Here is a 20103-nt window from a genome sequence, read left to right on the forward strand (position 1 = left end):
TCATAAGTACCCCAGGTATGGAATCACTTTAATACAATTATTCTGTTTCCAGTGCTGACAGGGTGCTATCTTGCACAATTTCTACATGTTTTGAGCAACCAATTGTGGAATGGGTGGAGAGCTTCCTTACAAACAAAAGCACAACCTGTTTTCAGCTTCAAAGGAGAAATGTGAATTTTTCAGTAATAATTATGTATTACTTTCTTAAGATTTTTTCAACAGCTGGGACTGATACCAATCAGTGGGTGGTTTCTATTATTCTTTGAAAGTTGGCACTAGACCAGCAAAAAACCCACAAAGAGTACATGATGATGGAAAATTATTACACTTGCCCATGGGTATTCTAATTTAAACAAGAGAAGTCTAATAACTTGGCTATTTGTTCCACTTCTTTCAAACAATAGATGCACATACCTCAGGAACAAATCTAGAGCCATTTATTTGGGCAATTCACCTCTGACTCCTTAGAGCTCTCCAGTCTCAGTGGAGTTCTTAGAAAGATATGGCCTGGCTCTTCTTCTGCTTCCCTCCAAACTCCAGGACACAGAAGTATCTCCAGTATCTCCCCTGTCCCAGGTGCTCAGTTCACGTCACAGAGTGACTGAGGCACATACCACCCCCTTCCAAAATTTGGTTTCCCTGGGAAAGAAACGAGATTAGACCAATCGCTGGAATTGCCTTTGGTCTGTGTGTTTAAAGGATGAGGACCCTGAGACATGCCAAACTGCACTGATTTGCACAGATTAGACACACCCGTTTTTCAGCAATTATCTTTCTGGTTTATTATGTTTTGTTCCTATATTTAAATGAACAATTTTGAGAAAGCTTTTCAGTACAAAAGTGTACTCTCTCTCTCCAATAGCTGTTCTTAAGCAAGAAGAAACAGAGTTATGCGGTTTTTCAAAATCTTTATTGAAATCATGTTTCACAATACATTGGGAGATGAGGATGATAAGATTCACTTTTGATACAAAGGTGGATGTCGTGCAGGTGGACGTGGTGCCAGAGCTACTGCCCATAACCTGGACTTTGCTTGCTCTTAGGTTATGTATCTGCAATAGTGCACACATGGTATGCTCAACGAGTAATAAACCACATGGAACCAAGTGTTTGGGCTAGGACATCATCATAAAGAAAATCAACATCCATTACAGTCTCATGGGTAAAATCAGGGAGGGTGCATTGACAGTGCAAGTCGGATACCCACTGGAAAAGGCTGCTCCCTGGATAACAGCAGGCTATCTTGAAAGACCACAAAGAGATAAAGTAATGCAGAAAACAGCAAATAATAACCTAGCTTTCTGGAGAGAAGAAAGGTCTTTGCAATGAGAGGAGCATTCAACATCAAACCAAAAGAAAACACCACCTTTCAGTTGTCAGCACTGGCACCCAGCAGAATTGCACTGGAAAACTGTCAGTCACATACCTGCAATTTCCATGCTACATGAACACTACAGTGCGCTTCATTCTTCAGGGTGGGTCCGGGGCTTCACTGCACTGAGCTCATATCAGGATGAAGAGTGGCACACTTTGTTTGAGTACAGTTTTAAAACTTTCACTGCACTTACGTTAAAATCTCCTTTGGCTACACAGAAAATTTAGCACTTCTAAAGCAGTAATCATCGGTCATTATTAAACTAGAGCTAGATTCCCTCCCTTCCTCCTGGCCCAGAAGACTCATAACACAGGATTTTTGTGAACTTATACCCTAAGCCCAAGATTTCACTTCATATATATTTAATGACCCATAGCTGCAGGACTCAGCAGCCAATGGTTCAGGTAGTGGCATGCAGGAAGAGTCCCAGGTCTGGCTGATTATTGGATATAGAAACAGGAGCCTCCTGAGCAGCCAGAGAGTTGCTGTTCCTCTGTATTCAGCACTGCTGCAGCTGCTACCCCAGTCCCTGTGGTGCTCACCAAAGATGCTGGCAACTGGAGAGAATCAAGAACTGGAAAATACACTGCAACAACAACAGAAAAATATACATTGCAACAAAATTTCTGTTTAGCTTAGCTAAGGTTATGATTGTGCAGACAGCTCAAATGATGAAACAACCTGTTAGTGCCAGAGTGAAGCGAAACAACCTTCCTTCTCATTCCCATTTCTCCTTCTCCTTCCTACTTTCTCCTGTTTCCAGCCACACACTCCCTCGCTCTGGCTCATGCTTGTGCTTGAGAGAGCCTTTTATTGCTAGTATGGCTCACTAACCAGCAGAAAAGCATCCATGTTTTTTGGTGGATTTGATTTCTCCTGGGGCAATGAGTTAAGCTGTTTCTCAGAAGAGCTCGGCAACTGCTGGGACTGGCTGAGGGCAGGAGAAAGAGACCATAGGTGCAAGCAGACCTCCTGCCTAGGTGCTGGAGTACTGCTCAATTCCTCTACTGAACGCTTTTCTTAGGTGAAGAGAACCTCTAGGTACTCAGCACATTTAATTATCTGTATGTTGAACAATATTTGACAACAGGCAAAGAATTGTAATGAAGAAGGGAAGACCAAAAATTGATGCTAGAGAAGTTCATACTCTAAATAAGGCAAAGGCGGGTAATTATGGTAATTGATTTATGAAAACATTTCTGAGCTTGTTCTGGGATTTCTCTGTCGCTGGTACACTTTACATCATGGTTTCTTCAGGGGACCCTCTCCAGGATAAAAGCTGTGCTTCTGATGCCTGCATGTGGGAGAAGGCTCAGGCAGGTGCTGAACCATGGGACAGGTGGTGTGGTCAGTCTGGCTCTGATGTGTCACAGCTTGCCCATCCACAGCAGACATACAAAACAAGGCAGACATGATGCCATTAGTGGGGTGTGCTTTATTACAGCAGAAAAAATAAAAAAGTAGGAAAATGGGCGGAAAAATCATACTTTTTCTCCATGAAGACGGCAGCTATCAACTAATAAAGGCACACAAATGAGTCTAAGGCCCTACAAGAACAAAGAAATCTCAGGGGGAGGTTCAGAGGGGATCTCATCACTCTCTACAGTTCCCTGACTGGAAGTTATGCTGAGGTGAGGGCCGGTTTCTTCTGCTGTGCCTGCAGTGAGGGGACCAGAGCAAATGGCCCTAAACTGAAATGGGGAAGACTCAGACCAGTTGTTATAATTTTTTTTTTTTTCACTGTACGAGTGGTCAGGCACTGGAATAGGTTTGAGAGGAATAGTGGATTTGTCTTTACAAACAAGCTGTAGGTCTGCTGGTAGATAAAACTAGTACTGAGAGATAAAAGAAACAATGGGAAGGATTCCACTGATTGATGAACGGAAAAAGATATTTGCTTTTACCAATAAGCTCTAGGTTTGCTGATAATTGAAATTAGACATTGAAAGATGAAAGAAACAGTGGGGAAAACCCCTAAATTCCATAAGAATTAAAAATTAAAAGGGAGGGTTATACATTAGAGGGAAATCATCGGCATCAGGTGTATCGGGAAGTCTGTACCTCTCAAGTAGCTCAGCCAATGGGGAAAGAGAGAAGGGAAATGCGGCCGGGAAATTAGGATAAAAGAGGAGACTGTGTCCTCCAAAAATTTGAGAGACCCCAGGGGAATGTCCCATGGCCTCTCCCTTTATTCGAATAAAGTAAAAGGACTCCTCTGTCTCCTCTTTGGACATAAACATCTGATGTTTGTGGATTAATTTTTCTGACAAATTGTTCAAGGGGGTGGTGGAGTCAGCATCCCTGGAGGTGTTAAGAGGCGTCTGGATCTGGCGCTGGGTGATGTGGTTCAGTGGTTACAGCGCTAGTGCCAGGTGGACGGATGGTCTGGATGATGTTGAAGATCTCTTCCAACTTTGATGACTCCAAGAGTCTACGTGAAACAAGCGACCAGAGGGGAGCGGGGCCAGCGGCACCCCGCTCGTTCCCCTCCGCCCCACGGCAGCAGCGGCCGGCAGCCAAACCCAGCCGCAACCGCGGCCCCGGCCCCTTCCCCGCCGCCGCCCGAGCATGCGCGGGGCCGGGCCAGTTCCGCCGCCGCCCCCGCTCCCTTCGTAGCGGCGCTGCCGGGATCCAGGGAGCCGCTCCCGCCGCCCCTCTCCGTACTGCGAGCCCCGACGGACGGCAGCCAGCAACCCCCTGGGCCGGAGGTAAGCGAGGGGCCGGCGGGCGGGTTCCCCTCCGCACGGCCCTTTGTGCGCTCCTCGGGGCGGGCGGGGGGCTCCGGGCCGGGCAGGGCGGAGCGGGGAGGGGGCGGCCGGCGCCGAGGCGGCCCCGCTGTGCCGCTTGCGAGGGCGGTGTTGGTGCCCGCTCCAGCCGCGGAACCGTGTCGTGCTCCTGCGGGGCCGCCGCTCCCCGCAGCCGGCCGGGGGGAAGGCTTCAGCCGGGCTCGGGGCGCTGCCGGCCCGAGGGGCTCCTCCGCCCGCGGACGGGGAAAGCAGCGCCTGGATAAGGCCCTGTGTGACTGTCTGTGCCCGGCCCTCGGGTTCGGGAGCGCCTTCTGGCCCCTCCTTGGGGCTCCGCGGCCGCTGCCCGGAGGCTCGGACATTTGTATTAAGTTCTCTTGTGACGGGCTGAAAGGTGCTGCAGCGGTGGAGTGACACGACAGGCCTTTTCAGGCAGGCGAGCCCTGCTTCAGGTCTGAAATGGAGGCAGCAGGTTTCGGAGCTGAGCGCATAATGAGGGCAATTGCTCCCAGCTAATTAGATATGTATCAGAAGGCAAATACTGAGTTATTAGTGGAGAACGTGTCTTACGAAACCGCTCCTAGGTTCGTGGTGTGTCAGCCTGACCTTCGGGAAGTGTTGTCCTCGATCTGCTTTAAAGATGAATTTCGGGGCTCATAAGCTTCTAATTTCTGGAAGTGGGAACCAGTGTTCCACTATAGGTGCCAACATTGTGACCTGCTGTACTTTTTCCACGGGCAACGGGAGGAAGACATATGGGGGGGGGGCGTTTTTTGTTTTGTGTTTTTTTCCCGTCCCACAGTTTTGGCTGCTGGTGCTTTCAAAGACAGCAGTCACTACAGGCTGGCCAGATTGGGGTTTAGTAGGACCATCCTGTGTTGTGTTCATGCTTTCCGATCTGAAGAATGCGTCGGGAAGCCCGTCTCCTCCCAGCACCGCCACAGAAAGCAGTTCGGGATCACTCCCACCTTCGAGACTTCCTGCTGGCAGGCTCAGGGTGTCACGAGTGACGCCTTTCATGCTTCTCCGATCGGTGGCCCGGTACTTCCCTCTGGCAAACAGGATCTCCTTAGTGGGACGTGCTGGCAGGAGCGGTCAGACTTTCCAGCCAAGTGTACTGAAGAGGGGGGCGAGGTCTTTACTGCCAGGTTTTGTGGGTCACCAGCTGAGTTACAGCCCCTGCCCCATGCCCTTCCTTTTGTTTTCATTTCTACGCCCCTAAACACTAGCTCTCCTCACAGTATGTGCAAGTATAGAAATGACTGGGGAAAGTGATTCTGATGTTGGTGCAGATTTTTAAGAGAGAAGAGGAGGTTGTAGTGACTCCCGTTTTGTGGTAACCACTCCCTAGTGCCTACAGCCGTTACAGCACCAGGTGAAATTCACGTTTTTACTGTGAATAACATTGGACAGAAGTCATGGACAAGTTCTTCCTGCAATTACTGGTGGTCCTTGATGGTGTCAATTGTTACTTAGAAATCCTTTTTTAAACTAAATACTATATTCTTGTGGCTCTCACATTATCTAACATGGGGTATTTGTGTTACCATATGCAAAGTTATGAGCTCACTGAATGCAGTTACAGTGGTGACTGCTACTCTGGCTATTTAGTTGGAAAACCAAAACCAGGAAGGAACTGGTGAGTTTATGATGAGGGAGCCAGCCCAGCAGAACCTTGGTGACAAACACTTGGGTTTGTTAACCCTTTGCTGGGGAGGAGAGGCTGAGGGGGGTTGTCAAGGGGCAGGATAAACTTCTGGAGTGTTCTCTAATGTTATCTGAACACTAGTATATGTTTAGCTTTGCTAATGCTTTTCTACAGAAAGCACTGTGCTCCTCTTTATAAACTGGCGGAAGGTTGAGGTTGCCTGTCTGTGACAAGTTACTGTATGCAGAGACTGATCTGTGGAGGAGAAATAAAGCTGGCCAGGGTGTTCTGTGGAAGTTGGTCACTGGGGCAGGGGACCTGGCACTCCCTGTGCTGCTCTCTGCCGCTCTGGATGCCAAGATCACCACCTGCAAAGTGCTGCTCTTGCGTCCCTCATTGCCCTTCCATGGGGTGACTCCTTTGGGAACACACTGTCCTTGGCCTGCCCTCTCTTGCTGCCTGCTGCCAGGGGTGTGCTGACTCTGAACATGTGCCAGTGCTGGGACCAGCACCTGAATCTACTAGGGCTGCTGTAGCACAGAAGGGGATGCCGAGTCTGATGCTGTGTGTACCTTGACTGGTGTGAGCAGCAGAATCGAGCATCCAGGAACCACTTACCTGACCAAGGGCTTTGGCTTACGCCTGCTATTAGCCATTTGGGATGAGCAAAAGCATTTCATAGTTTCAGGTCGATGCTGGATTAAAACAGAACTTCAAACTGACCTTAAATGCATGTGTTTAATTTATAGTTTCCAGGCTTTAACTATGTTTGCTAAAGTTGCAACAATTAATCAAAAAAGTCAGTGGCAATTAATTGCTGTAATATAACAGACTACATGTTTACAGTTTAGATCTCTGTCACATTTAGAGGATGCTTTTTTGAAGTTTTAATTGCAGTTTGACATGATACTGGAGCTATTGGGCACTGCTGAACAAACACAAAAGCTGTTGATGAATTTAGTGTAATATGAAGAGATGTCTGTTGTGTTACTGCAGTATCACATTAGGCATCTGTGTGCATGGTGTTCATTTAGAAATTGACTTTGCACTTAAAAAAGCAATAGCTCGAGGATTTATGTGGTCACTTTTAGTCTGAAATTTTTGCTAAAATCCTACATTAATAAGAACCTCTTTTCTTTGAATGAGAAAATTAATCCCCCAACCAAAAACTTTTATTAAAACTTCTGTATTAAGTATGTTCTCAATACCTTCTGTGACTTGGAAAACTGTATCACATTTTGTTGTCTTCTGGTTATGTCCCTCTCCCTTCCTCTCACTAAAATGTTCCCATATACTGATGTGGAATGTTTTATTGTGGGTTTCAAAAGTTCAGCTGATCTCAGTGAGAGTGTGAATTAAGGAGCTCTGGAAAAATGGGATTTCCTGAAGCCTCAAGTGACTGGTTCTAGGAGAGCTGGATGTCAGCATGGTGCCTTAGAATATCATGTGAAGTGGTTTTGGGTTTTTTTTTTTTTTTTTTTTTTTTGTTTTTTTTTTTTGTTTTTGTTTTTGTTTTTGTTTTTTTTTTTGTTTTGCTTAGGGTTTGGTGGTTTTTTCCCCCCCTTTTTTTTTTTTTTTATTCCTGATAAGTTGTCACAGGGGCTCTCTGAATATCACATGACAGCCAGCCTGGAATCTCTGTGTTTTGAAACTCACTACTGACTGAATCTCCCTAGTTTATACAGGTCGCTTGCTGCAGTTAATGTGTTGCAAATGGAGATGGGAAGCCAGGTCTCTCTAGTGGCGTCTTGCTGGATCTCATGACAGCTCCAGCTGAAAACTGACCACCACAAAATTGCTTGCTGATTCCCCCTGATTCCCCCTGCCCTAGCAGGATAAGGGGAGAGAATCAAAAGAGTAAAGTGAGAAGTCATGGGCCGATGTAATTAGATAGTTTAATGTGACAGAAAAGGAAGAAAAAAAAATTAAAATAGTTGGAATATATAAAATGAATGATGCAAATTGCCACTGCTTGCCAACTGCTGACCAATGCCCGTGCCTTTGGCCAGGTTTCCCCCCAGTTTATATACTGAGCATGATGCCACATGGTATCCTTTTGGTCAGTTTGGGTCAGCTCTCCTGGCTGTGTCCCCTCTCAGCTCTTTGTGCCTCTCCAGCCTTCTCACTGGCAGGGCGTGAGAAACTGAAAAGCCCTTGACTTAGTACAAACACTTTTTAGCAACAACTAAAACAATTAGTGTGTTATTAATATTCTCATCCTAAATCCAAAACATGGCACTAGGAAGAACATCAGCTCTATCCCAGACAAAAGCAGGTCAGTGGAATATTAGAAGTGTTGAAAGTGTTTAAATATTTTAGACAACAGAGTGGAAGCTTCCACAGTTGAATGTAAAATACTGTCCCTGTTAGGACAAGAGTGATTAGGTTTTCCCTCTTAAGCCTCATCCTAGTTGCATCTTGGCCTCCTAAAGTCTTTCATTGCTTCCTGTGTTTTTCTCTGTGTAGGTTTTCTCTTCATTGAGACCTGAACTTTGACAGCGCTAAGAATATTAAATAAAGCCTATTAGCCAAAGGCTGCTATTGATAACAGATTAAATGGGTAGTCTTAATGGAATTCATCTGTAGTGCCAGATATCTTACTGCTGACGGGCAGGTCACAGAATACTTGTTTAACACTTAGTCTGGTTAATTGATTTAAAAGAAAAAAAAAAAATGAAGGGGTTAAACTCAGTAACTATCTGAAAGCTAATCCTGTTGTTTGTTTGCTCTTCCATTTGATTTTTTTTCTAGTCTGCCCTCTGCCCAGTAGGACTTCATCAAAATGTCTCTCTATCCTTCCCTAGAAGATCTGAAGGTGGACAAAGTTATTCAGGTATGGTAGACTTAAAAAAAGATGAATTTTGATGACAATAATGTATCTGATATTTAATCCAGGAAAGGGGAGACTTATTGTAGTTGAGAAATTGTTTTACCATCTCACTCTGAAAGGGAAAAGACAGCCTGTTTACTTTGTAGCTTGATCTAATATGATTAATTCTTATTTTACCACCTGGATATATTTATTTTGCTTTATCTATTCATTGTGTTCATTTGTCTTTAATATGTTTGGTTTTTTTAAGTATAGATACATGGTCTTAAGTAGACAAATATAGTCAGTCTCTTCACATACTTCAGCTCTGACTTGATGACTAAACTAAACTTGATGCTGCATCTCATTCCCAGTGTCCGAATCTGTGGCAGAAAGTTTTTGTGGTCAATTGAGCACAAAAAAAAAAAAAAAAAAAAAAAAAAAAAAGAAGCACTGGCTGTCTTCTTAATGCCATTTGGAATCAGATTTGTCCTCTGGCTATTTCATGGTAGTGACCAGTTCTCACAGTACATCCAAGATTATCACCTTTGTGCAAAACCCTTTATGTGTAAGAATATTGGTAGTTTTATTATTAGACATGATGAGGACTAAAAAATATCTGTGAAACAAAATAATGAAAACCACTTTAATAGATTAAAAATTCTATGTGAAGTTTGATGTGGATGTATTTCACAAGGAGTTTCCTTATTTTCTTCAACATTTGACCTTTTCCTGAACTTAACCTGCATTCCTTCCTGGTTTAAACAACAGCAAGGTGTTATAGTGTGTTTTAAGGTGGGAGGTACTTCTGTCCTTGCTGTTTTCATTGGGAAGCAATCAAGCAAACTACAAGAACAGCTTCCTGACTCTCCTGTGGTATCCCAAAATGCAATACCCTGTCTCATCTGTGTTTATATGTGTGGGGTGGAGCTTTTGAAGTTGTGGGTGCTATGTTGGGATTTCTTCTTGTTGTGTCCACCCACTCCATTCTTCATATGTAACCACAGTCCTTTGTCTACAGTCTGGTAATGCTGAACTAAAAATTGAGTAGCCTGGGGCCAAGAACACGCTCCTTTGGCCTTGTATTGACCAACTGCTAGAGTTTATATATTACAGTTGAAAATTGTCATAAATATGATCAGTAAGCCATTCCATTTTCACTGGTACTTTTCATAGAATCACTGAGTAGTTTGGGTAAAAGTCTTCTGCAACAAGCAGGGACATATTCAACTCCATCACTTTGCTCAGAGACTTAAATGTCCCAACCTTAAATGTCCTTAAATGTCTTCAAGGATCTAGCACCTCTCTGGACAGCCTCTGTTCCAGTGCTTCACCACCCTCATTTTGAAAAACTTGTTTCTCATATCTGGTCTAAATCTAAATCTAACCCTCTCTTAGTTTAAAACCTTTATCCCTTGTCCCATTGCAACAAGCTCTACTGAAAGGTCTGTCACCATCTTTCTTATAAGCCCCCTTTAGTATTGGAAGGCTGCTGTAAAGTCTCCCCAGAGCCTTCTCTTCTCCGGGCTAAACAGCCCCAGCTCTGGCAGCCTTTTCTCATAGAAGAGGTGTTCCATCTTCTGATTGCCTTGTGATAATTTCTTTGGGACTGGCTCCAACAGGTTCATGTCTTCCCATGCTGGGGATCCCAGAGCTGGACATAGCACTCCAGGTGAGGTCTCACAAGGGCCAAGAAGAGAGGCAGAAACACCTTTCTTGACCTGCTGGCATCAATGGCTTAATCATTTTCTTTTCCCAAAGAATACATTATAAAAATGCTGTCTCTTTAAATAAGTCTGAGAGCATTCTTAGGACAAGAGGGGGCCGAGTGCTGAAAGACATCTGTATCTGCAATGAGTGACTAAGATTCAAATGACTGCTGGCTAAAACAAACAGACTTGTTACATTAAATATTATTCTAACCTGCTCTTTTTGTCCATCATTTGAGTTGGAGCCTGTGTTTCTAAATACACGTGATATTGCTAAATAATGACTCATTCTTGCTGTGAAACCTTTTTTTAAAGACAACTTCCTGGAGTGAACAGGACTGAGAAGTTTTCTATTTTTAAGCGTTTCCTTAACATCATGAAGTAATTTGACTGTCATGTTGTGTTAGAAAATGTATGTGTCCTGTTCAGCATAACGTTTCAGTATGCATTGAGTACTTCCTCCCCCTGCCACCACCACCTTCGACATTCAACCTCAGCAAAGTTACTGGAATAGCTATTTCCATCATGCTTTGGAGGCCTCTCTAAGACTGTATTTTTCACTGGTCATGGACACGCAAGGCCAAAAAAATAGAGCTGAGGTATTGAGAAGGAAGGAAACTGACTCACAAATATAAGAGAACTTAATAAAGTAAGCCAGTCAGCAATACAGAAATAAAACTTAAAAGAGTTCACTGTAGTGGCTGTAGAAAAATCATCTTGGAAAATCTGATTCTTTCAGAAGATATACTAGTAGCACTGGATTGTGTGGAGCTTGACACCTGAAAACAACTATGGATTTCACTAACAATTTCTGTAAATGGTGTGAAGAAATAAAACTGCTGCTAGCTATCTGAAAAAAATAATTGTAAAACACTCTGCTGAAGGTCACACCTTAAAACTTATAAATAAGCTTTTTTTGGACAAAGGTAATGTTTCCTTTAAGACTTTTTAACTTGCTTGATGATGTAAATGGAACAGGTTGACAGGAAAGCCTTTCTGCATTATCACTGTAGCTTGTCTCTGAGGAAGATACAAGTTGATATGCCAAAGTAGTTTTGATACTATTACAGCATGTTGTATTGAAGCTATTTATTTCACATAAAAAGTTTGACTTCATTACTTCAAGATGAATAGTAATTAGCATGTACAAGAAAAAAGAAAATACTGAGTCTCCTGCCTGCATAATTAAGATTTATTTTTTCTTATACAAGATAACATCAGTGAATTTCTTTGCTTGTAGGCTCAGACTGCCTTTTCTTCAAATCCAGCTAATCCAGCAATCTTGTCTGAAGCTTCTGCTCCAATTCCTTGTGATGGAGGTAAGCTCATGTACTGCATAGTATCCTATGGATAATGTTGTGGAAAGCAGTTATGAAATTCTAAAGTTACTTAGTAACACTACAGTCAAAAATAGCTATAAGTGTGTTACCCTATTTACAAACGGTAACAAATGTTACCCTATTTACATTTCCATTTTGGAAATGCTAACACCCGCCTTGGTAAGGTGCTATAGGAGTCAAAAAACAGTGCTTGCTTATAAAAGGAAGTTGTGGCAAGCAGTCACCCTTCTCTTTTTACAACCTTTTCCAAGTGAGCCTAGCATAACAAGATTTGATGTTGGTACTTTTGGGCTCTGTTAGCTCTTACCTCAGACACTTAGTTGTCCTTATTTATCACATACATATTTGTAAGCTTTAGAGGACAGTGTGAGTCAGTGTCTTTCCTCTACACGTGAATTTGCTTTGGGACACAGTCAAATCTCTGTCAACAAGTGCCCAGGAAGCTGGCAGTTAATCTTGTTGTGCAATCAACATAAAGCTTGCAGCAGATTTTGGAATCAGATATGAGTTGGAAATCCATCAGATCTAAAGCTGAATGATTTGTACTTGTATTTTCTCCTTCTTTCTCCCATGCACATGTACATCCACAAAGGTGCACAGGTATTTTTGAGGTTAGAGCTTTGCTTTAGTAAATTACTCCTAACAGGAAGTCTAAAAGGCCTAAAGCCTTGTAACCAGCAAGACCAGCAGCATTGCTGGAACAGTGGTCTGTCTGCTGATTGATCAGATATTAAAGGTTGGTGGATGGAACTTTGTCTCCAGTTCGTGTCTAAGATGACTGTAAGGCAGATGTTTCCATAGCTCACCAGAGTTGCCTCTGGTAGATGCTCTCTGGATTAGGTACTTATCTGGCCTAACCTCACCAGACCAGATTTGAGTTTACTTTAGCAGTCTTGGCAGCATCTTTACTGCTGTCAATAGTTTGAATTCTCCTGCATGTATTTGGCAAGCAGGAACCAAAACATAATTTTGACATCAGTTTGTGTGTGAATTTGTGGCTGAAGAGTGATTAATTATTGAATATATCCCAAACGAAAGAAGGCCATCACCCATAGGATGTGCCAGACCCACTGGAAATGCTTCTGTCCTGACAGAAACAGGAGACTATCCAACATCATCCAACATTTTGTGTTCTGCTATGTTTTCCATTATTTGGAGCACTTTCTGTTTTAAATGAGAATTTAATTCAGCCAGCAAAGATGCATCTGGTGTAGTAAAGAACAAAACAGAAGAATTGGGTAGCTGCCGAAATCTTGTGTTGTGTAGGGGCTTGAAAAAACAAGCAAAAATAGAAAATTTATTCATCAAAAGCTTTTTAAACAATATTGATGAAGCTACAAGCTTCTGGATTAGTCCAGAAATATGATCAGACTGTTCTCATTCAAAGCAGCATATTAAAGAGCTAAAAAAATCTCTTGTTTATACTGGCATTCACCTTGCATTGACCTTTGCTTCTTCCCAGAAAAGTTACATTCTGTTGCTGGTAAGACATGGATTCTTATAATAGCTGTTTTTATACATTTATACCCATAAATGAGCACTAGAAACCTAAGCCTTGTGTACTGGGGAGTCTGGTTGCTTCTGAAGCCCTTCTTTCCACTGCCTCTCTCTCCAAGCAGCTTTTTCTGCCCTCACTCATTTAGTGAGAATGTCAGGGGGACTCTTAAGAGTGCTCATTACTGGCACTTGGTAGATGGCACCAGTTAATGATCTGTGGAATGTCAAGAGCAATATCAAGTTTATTTCCGGAGTTGTTCAGCTCAAGGTCTGACAAGTCTGTCAGTTCAGCTTCCTTTCCTCCTACTCCTTGTGCCTCCCTCTGCTTGCGGTATAGAGGGATGTTTTAAAGGCTGTGTGTGTTTTGTCTTGTTGAGAGGCATGTATAAAGCCCCTTCAGTTTGAAGCTGTGACAAAATGACAGCTATTTTCTCATGAACACTCAAAGCAGACTGTAGTGTGAACCTTAGAACCAGGAGGCTTCTGCAGAAACCTTCCCGTTCCTCGTATCTGGAATATCCTTGGCATGAATGCTTCTTGCTGTTTTGAACTTGGTAGAAGGTCTGTGTGTGTGTTCTTCAGTACACCTGGTTTGGGGTTGGGAAGAGAGCAGTTCTCCACTAATTGCCCAGGATTTCTAGAGTTTAAGGGCGTGTCCTTATGCAATGCAGCTCACTGTTGGTTTTGGAACATGTCACCATGTGTCTGTTGTTGGTATTGTAAAGGGTGAATAGAGTAACTGAAACTGAAAGTTCTCCTCAGAAAGAACTGAAAGTTCTTTCTCAGAAGTGCTGCTTGTCTGGTTACTCTTCTGAACCAGGCCAGAATAACAATTCTGATTCAAGTGGGTCTTCTGCCATAATTTTCCAATTAAATAATTACAAAAGCACAAGATTTATTGGAGTAATTGTACATGTGAAAGCAGTTAACTGCTCCTTCTTTTAAACCAACTGTTGTACTGATTTTTGTTTTGTTTTTCTCCTGTAGGCTTGTACCCCAGATTGTATCCAGAACTTTCTCAGTATATGGGCCTGAGCCTCAATGAGGAAGAGGTGCAGAGAAACTTAGCAGTGGCAGCAGCTGCTCAGCCACAGGGTGTAGGTACCAGTCAAGCATATTCTAGAGAACAAAAGTGTTAAGACTAAATGTGTATCTAGCATTCTAGAGAGCAGATTATTATTTCCCTTAAGTACCATACTTGACTGAGAGGCAAATTATTCAAGTTGCAGTACCTATTTTAGTGTCTGTTCTAAAACTAAGCAGTCCATTTCCAATGTTGGGAGGGGGTGGGGGGGACTTGGTGTTGTGGCTTATTTTGTGTATTTTTTTTTTTTTTAATATCACTTCATACAAACTGACATATAGCTATTCTTAAAAGTTGAAACTAAGTTGTCTGGCTGTTTTGTTTTAATCAGCAACTGGTAACACGACCTTCTACTAATTACATGGTAGCTCCAGTGACTGGAAATGATATTGGAATTCGCAGAGCAGAAATTAAGCAAGGCATCCGTGAAGCAATTTTGTGTAAAGATCAAGATGGCAGAATTGGACTTCGCCTTAAGTCTGTTGATAATGTAAGTGTAGAAGTTGCTTTTGCCTCTAGAGGTTATACTGCTGGGCTATATTAGTAGTGAAGTTAGGATGTGGTCAGTCTTATACAGAAATAGTCTTCTGTATAACAGTTTCTTATCTGTTACCAGAATTTTAGAGTCCTTCATTAGACTTGTAACTAGATTTCCAGCTCGCTGCCCTAGGATCTGAATTTACAGCCACAGTTTAATGCCATGTGTTTTATAAGACCTGAAAAATACATACAATATTTTTTGTTTCACTTTAGAGTGTGAACTTGTCCTTGCATAGTTGCTGTGATACTTTTTATCAGTTCAGGACTGCTTGTCTTTACCTTTGTGGAACTACTGGGCCGTACTTAATGTTCAACAGTATGTAATAACTGCTGAGCATACTTGTAAACTGTATATCCTTTTAGAACTATCTCCTTTAGTTTAGAAGTTTAGAAGTATCTCCTTTTTTTTGTAAAAGGTGCTTAAACCATTTAAGCCATTTAATCTGAATGTTTTAAAAATTGTACTGAAGGTAGCATACAGGGTTAAAATACTTTTCTGTAGTTCTTCTAATGCAGAAAATGGGATTTTCTTAGAGTAGCATGGGGTGGTGATGTTTTTTTTTTTTTAACACCCCTCTCTCCCAAAGGTATTATTTATAATTTGCTTTGATATGCTTTACTTTGTTTTCAGGGGTAGTTTCACTAGAAATAATTTTGTAACACCTGTTAAAACAGACAAGTATTTACCCTTTTGCTTAAGACTTTAATATTATGCTCATTTTATTTTTTTTATTTTTAATATTTAGAGATCTAGATAGATTTGCTTGTTTTTGAATTTGTTCTAGCATTAAGTATCTGTCAGACTTTTAAATACATCTAGAAACAGACTGAAATTTCAAAAGTGCCTTTTAAGAAGAGATAATTAGCAAGTCCTTCTGTCTTGTCTGTTGGGCTGATATTGTGTAGGATGCGAAACTTTAGTGGCTGTGTGATCTATGATTAGTCTTTATCTTTAAGCAAGAACTTCCTCTTCTTCTCCCCTCCCTTTTTTTCCCCTTTTTTGTAGGGTATATTTGTCCAATTAGTTCAGGCAAACTCTCCAGCATCCCTTGCTGGTCTGCGGTTTGGGGACCAAGTTCTGCAGATCAATGGTGAAAACTGTGCAGGTTGGAGTTCTGATAAAGCACATAAAGTTCTGAAACAGGCTTCTGCAGAAAGGATTTCAATGATCATTCGGGACAGGTAAAGCCAGCTGCAGATATGGATTTGCCATTATCCATCACTGAGTATCCAATTCTGAGAGGTTTGGGTCTCCCCTTGCTTGAGCAGGTTTAACAAAATCTGTTTGTCTGTGTACTTCAGTTGTAAAGATCTTCAGAAATGTTCCCTTTGTGAGGAGCAATCAAAGTGGTTCCTAACTTGTAAACTTCCTGGGCATGATGAGGCATAACAAACTAGTGAGTGAGAGACGGCACAAGTTAAATTTAAACTCTGAATTGAAGAGCTCTGTGGTTTTTTTTTCAGATTAAATATTTTTCATTTAGTATAAGTGAAAGTCAACAATAAAAGATAGTAACAAAATGTTTGCTGCATTAATTAATACATTTGCATTTTATGTAGCATGATAGTTTTTCTTGTGGACTCTGTTGCTTACATAGGAATTAATGCCAGTTTTACTAAAAGCATGCTTGATGACCCAATATGTTTTTTTAAATAATGATCTTGTAGCTAACTATATGTAGCAACAACAGGTCAGATTCAACATAAGGCCTGTAGGCTGCAAGAAGACAGATGATACTTCATGTGACTAAGTATATGCCTCAATGTTTTTTCCATGTTCTTGCTTAAGAACCAAGCCTGACTTAATGGAGGGCAGCTGCTTTGATCAGGGCAGTTACTTCAAACACTGAATTAAAATACTGTGGCAGTAGATTCCCTGCTCCGTCTAGCACTTTTGTGCCCAACATAGCACCCCCTTCCTTTATCTACTGCCTTTTTAAGACACAATTTAAAGGTTTATTGTCCCCAACATGTTGTTGGAGAAGTCTTGTACTCTCAGAATCCTGTGGTCTACCTAGAGTTGTTAAAACTGCCTGTGCTATTTTACCGACCTTGTAATGTTTCTAGAGAACTTTATTTTTAATGGATGTTTGGTTGGTGTGGTGGGTGGGTGGGTGTTGTATGGGATTTTTGTATTATTATTAATCCAGATGGTGAAATATCTGTAGAACAGGGAAAACATGTAAGGTTTATAAACAAGTATATTTTAATACAACAACATTAACAAAATGAAGTTAAACCCAACAGCTTTTTATTATAGAAAATATATGAGTCTCTTAGAGTACAATTACTTTTTATAAGCTAAAGTTGCTAAAATAGAATGTGTTTTTTTCTGTGGTTTAGTAGACTGAAGATTTTTATTTTAAATGTCTTTTTAGACCTTTTGAACGAATTATTACCATGCATAAGGACAGCACAGGACATGTTGGTTTCATATTCAAGAATGGAAAAATAACCTCAATAGTGAAAGACAGCTCTGCTGCAAGAAATGGACTTCTGACAGAGCACAACATCTGTGAAATTAATGGCCAGAATGTAATTGGGTTGAAGGTAAAATAACTACTGGGGGGTGTAGATAGCTGTGAGCTTTTTATGTATGCATAGTGTGTTTTGGAGAGAGAAAAAAAGTTGTAATATATTGTTTAGTGTTCATAAAATAAAAACTTCAGTGATGATGTAACTTGACTGGAGAGACATAGATGTTTTGGGCCTCTATGCAGTTTTGCGTTGGTTGTCAGGACAGCTCATTCTCATCCTCTCTGCCTCTACCTGGCAAGGCTGGCCCTCTGTTTTTATCTTGCTGGCAAAACAAAGGGAAGCTTCCTCCTTCCAACCTGCATCAAATTTTAGCAGGAATTGTGTCCCTTTTGTAGTCAGTTCATGCAAGATACTCATAACCAAACATCTGTAAAGTGATGTTGCAGTTTCAGTGATTTGTCCTGATCGCTGAGTGCTCCAAACAAGGAGTTGGGGGGCATCTCAAAGCCACATGAAATATGTCTAGAAAAAGTTCTTGAACTGCTGCTTTCTTACTTAGCTTGTGTTGCTCATATGACTTCTTGTTTACTAACAGGACTCACAGATTGCAGACATCTTGGCAACAGCTGGAAATGTAGTGACCATCACTGTCATGCCTTCCAGTATTTATGACTATATAATAAAGAGGTAAGTAATACAAAGCAGCCATGGCGTTAATTACAATCCAGTCGACAGTGACTGGAAAGTGTACTCATGACAAGACTTAATTACAAACTTTACTTGAAGATTGGAGGAGGGGTGAGGGTGCCTGAAAATTTGTTTAATCTGATGTTTTGGTCAAATTGGTGTGTGTTGGTACTGTTTTTAACCTGTTCTGTCTTTGTGATGATCCTTTGCCTTTTCCTCTCTGGAAAAAACTTTTTCTAAACTTCTGTTGACTAAGCCTGAATTTCTAAGAACTGAATACTACAACTATTTATTACTTTGTAACTAAAATGTTGTTTGTAGTGCAAGTAATTCCTGTGGCATAAAAGTGATTCTTGACAGGATAGTTTAGGGTTTCTTCCTAATCCTTTGGCAACAATGGCTTTCTATAACTAAATCTGTCCTGCAAAAATATTTTTGAAGTTGCTAGACATTAATAATGCTTCAGGTGTAATTGAGTCTTTTTTTCTTGGTGTTTTTTTTTGGGTAAAGGAAAAGGACACCCCCTTGGCTTGGTATTCTCTTTCTACAAAGCAGTTTTCAGTCTAACAGCCACCTTTCCTTCTGCTCTCCTTCTCTTGTGCTTGTTCTCTGCTTGCACTCATATCCATACCCTGAAAGATACCAACAACACAGTTCAGGTGCTAATAGAAGTGTTGAGTATTGTGGGCTTCTCTTCAGTCTTGGGGTGCAGTTTGGTGCAGCTGTCTGTAGCAACTTGTAAAAGGAGTGGAGTGAAAGTCTAGCTTCTGGTTTGTATTGAAGGACTGGCCAGGACAAAGCTACTGTGAACAGAAGCTTGCGTGGTCTTCTGTAGTTGTCTTACAAGCCTGAATGCCTTTTCCTTTTCCTTAGGATGGCAACTAGCATCATGAAGAGCCTGATGGATCACTCTATTCCTGAAGTCTAAACTTGCACCATGGATGTGTGTGTACATAATGATAATTCCACTAAACTTGGGCTATTATACTCAGTGATCTCTTTCTTCTGCACATGAGCCTTTCTGGAGGCTGAGAGAAGATATGCTGCATCAAGTATTTGCATCTAATAATGGCTGGGAATGTCACTGTTCAACATATTTCGTGTATTCACACACTGTAAAACTTGCAGCCTTATATGCTTGACAATGTGAAATTCCAACTGTGTTATGACTTCTTTTCGTAGGTCTTTTATTTAGCTTACTACTACTATAAGCCATTGCAACTAAAGGAACCAGGTATCACTTGCAAAGCTACATGTTGTTACCCAGGACAATGCTGTGCTTTGTATGTAGAAGAAAAATGAGTATTTTTACTGCTTTTGTTTGCAAGAGTAGATTTGAAATAGCATATTAGAAGTAAGACTAGTACTAGTTAATTTTTTGTTCTAGTAAATACTGTTTACACAAAAATGCCACCTAGCTGAATATAGCTCAAGGCATCAGTCAGTAAGTAAGCATTAATTAAAGTAGTGTACAGATACTCAAATCTTTTTATTATTTGTTATATGAATTGTAACTAATTTGCTTCTCTCTCGCCTTAACCATGTTCTTTTAAGGATTTAGACATAACCAAATAAATGACCAAAACTTTACATCCTGTGTGTGTACTTACTTAAGATGAGCTAAAACAGGCTTGTTTTAACAAAGTCAGCCAACAACTAAGGGAATGCAGTGTAAAATATTGTAACAAGCTTACTCCTTTTAACGTTGAAATGTTTTAGAAGGGGTAGCTCTGGGCTACTTTAAATAAGATGTGTTGAGTGGAAAAAATTCTTTATTGTGAGGATGGTGAGGCACTGGAACAGGTTGCCCAGAGAAGCTGTGGATGCCCCATCCTTCAAAATGTTTAAGGCCAGGCTGGATGGGACCCCAGCAACCTGGTCAAGTGGAGAGTGTCTCTGCCCACGGCTGTGAGTTGGGAACTAGGTGATCTTTAAATCCCTTCCAACCCAAGCCCTCTTACGATTCTAACTCTCTTTACACCTTACGCTTAACATACTGAATAGCAGCCAGCTGTTCTACAAGATGTACTAATTACAGAGTTGGAATTTCAGTGTAAAATGACCTACAGCTTGCTGGGTGTGCTGAGTCTGGCTGGGTTAATGAAGTAGGAGTTGAAGTTAATTTTCTTGTAGGAGTGGGTGTGAGGCTGTGTTGAAGGCCTGTGACCAAAGCAGGGCTGATAACAGTAGGG

General features: G+C 41.5%; 1 protein-coding gene across 1 annotated transcript; it reads left to right on the top strand.

The window, feature by feature from the left end:
• Nucleotides 1-3986: 3986 nt before the first annotated feature.
• Nucleotides 3987-19501, top strand: SDCBP (syndecan binding protein). The gene is made up of 9 exons (XM_053994114.1): nucleotides 3987-4083; nucleotides 8519-8600; nucleotides 11526-11604; nucleotides 14110-14219; nucleotides 14538-14696; nucleotides 15753-15928; nucleotides 17125-17296; nucleotides 17820-17911; nucleotides 18785-19501. The coding sequence occupies exons 2-9, from the start codon at nucleotides 8550-8552 to the stop codon at nucleotides 18837-18839; spliced, it is 894 nt and encodes a 297-aa protein (XP_053850089.1). The 5' UTR covers nucleotides 3987-4083; nucleotides 8519-8549; the 3' UTR covers nucleotides 18840-19501.
• Nucleotides 19502-20103: the final 602 nt, after the last annotated feature.

Source organism: Vidua macroura, chromosome 1 (assembly GCF_024509145.1).
Source record: "Vidua macroura isolate BioBank_ID:100142 chromosome 1, ASM2450914v1, whole genome shotgun sequence".
NCBI classification, from domain to species: Eukaryota; Metazoa; Chordata; class Aves; order Passeriformes; family Viduidae; genus Vidua; species Vidua macroura.

Coding starts and splice junctions, on each gene's coding strand:
- SDCBP (XM_053994114.1), top strand. CDS start 8,550: ATGTCTCTCTATCCTTCCCTAGAAGATCTGAAGGTGGACAAAGTTATT. Junction 17,297..17,819: donor AGAATGTAATTGGGTTGAAG/GTAAAATAACTA, acceptor GTTTACTAACAG/GACTCACAGATTGCAGACAT. Junction 17,912..18,784: donor TATGACTATATAATAAAGAG/GTAAGTAATACA, acceptor CCTTTTCCTTAG/GATGGCAACTAGCATCATGA.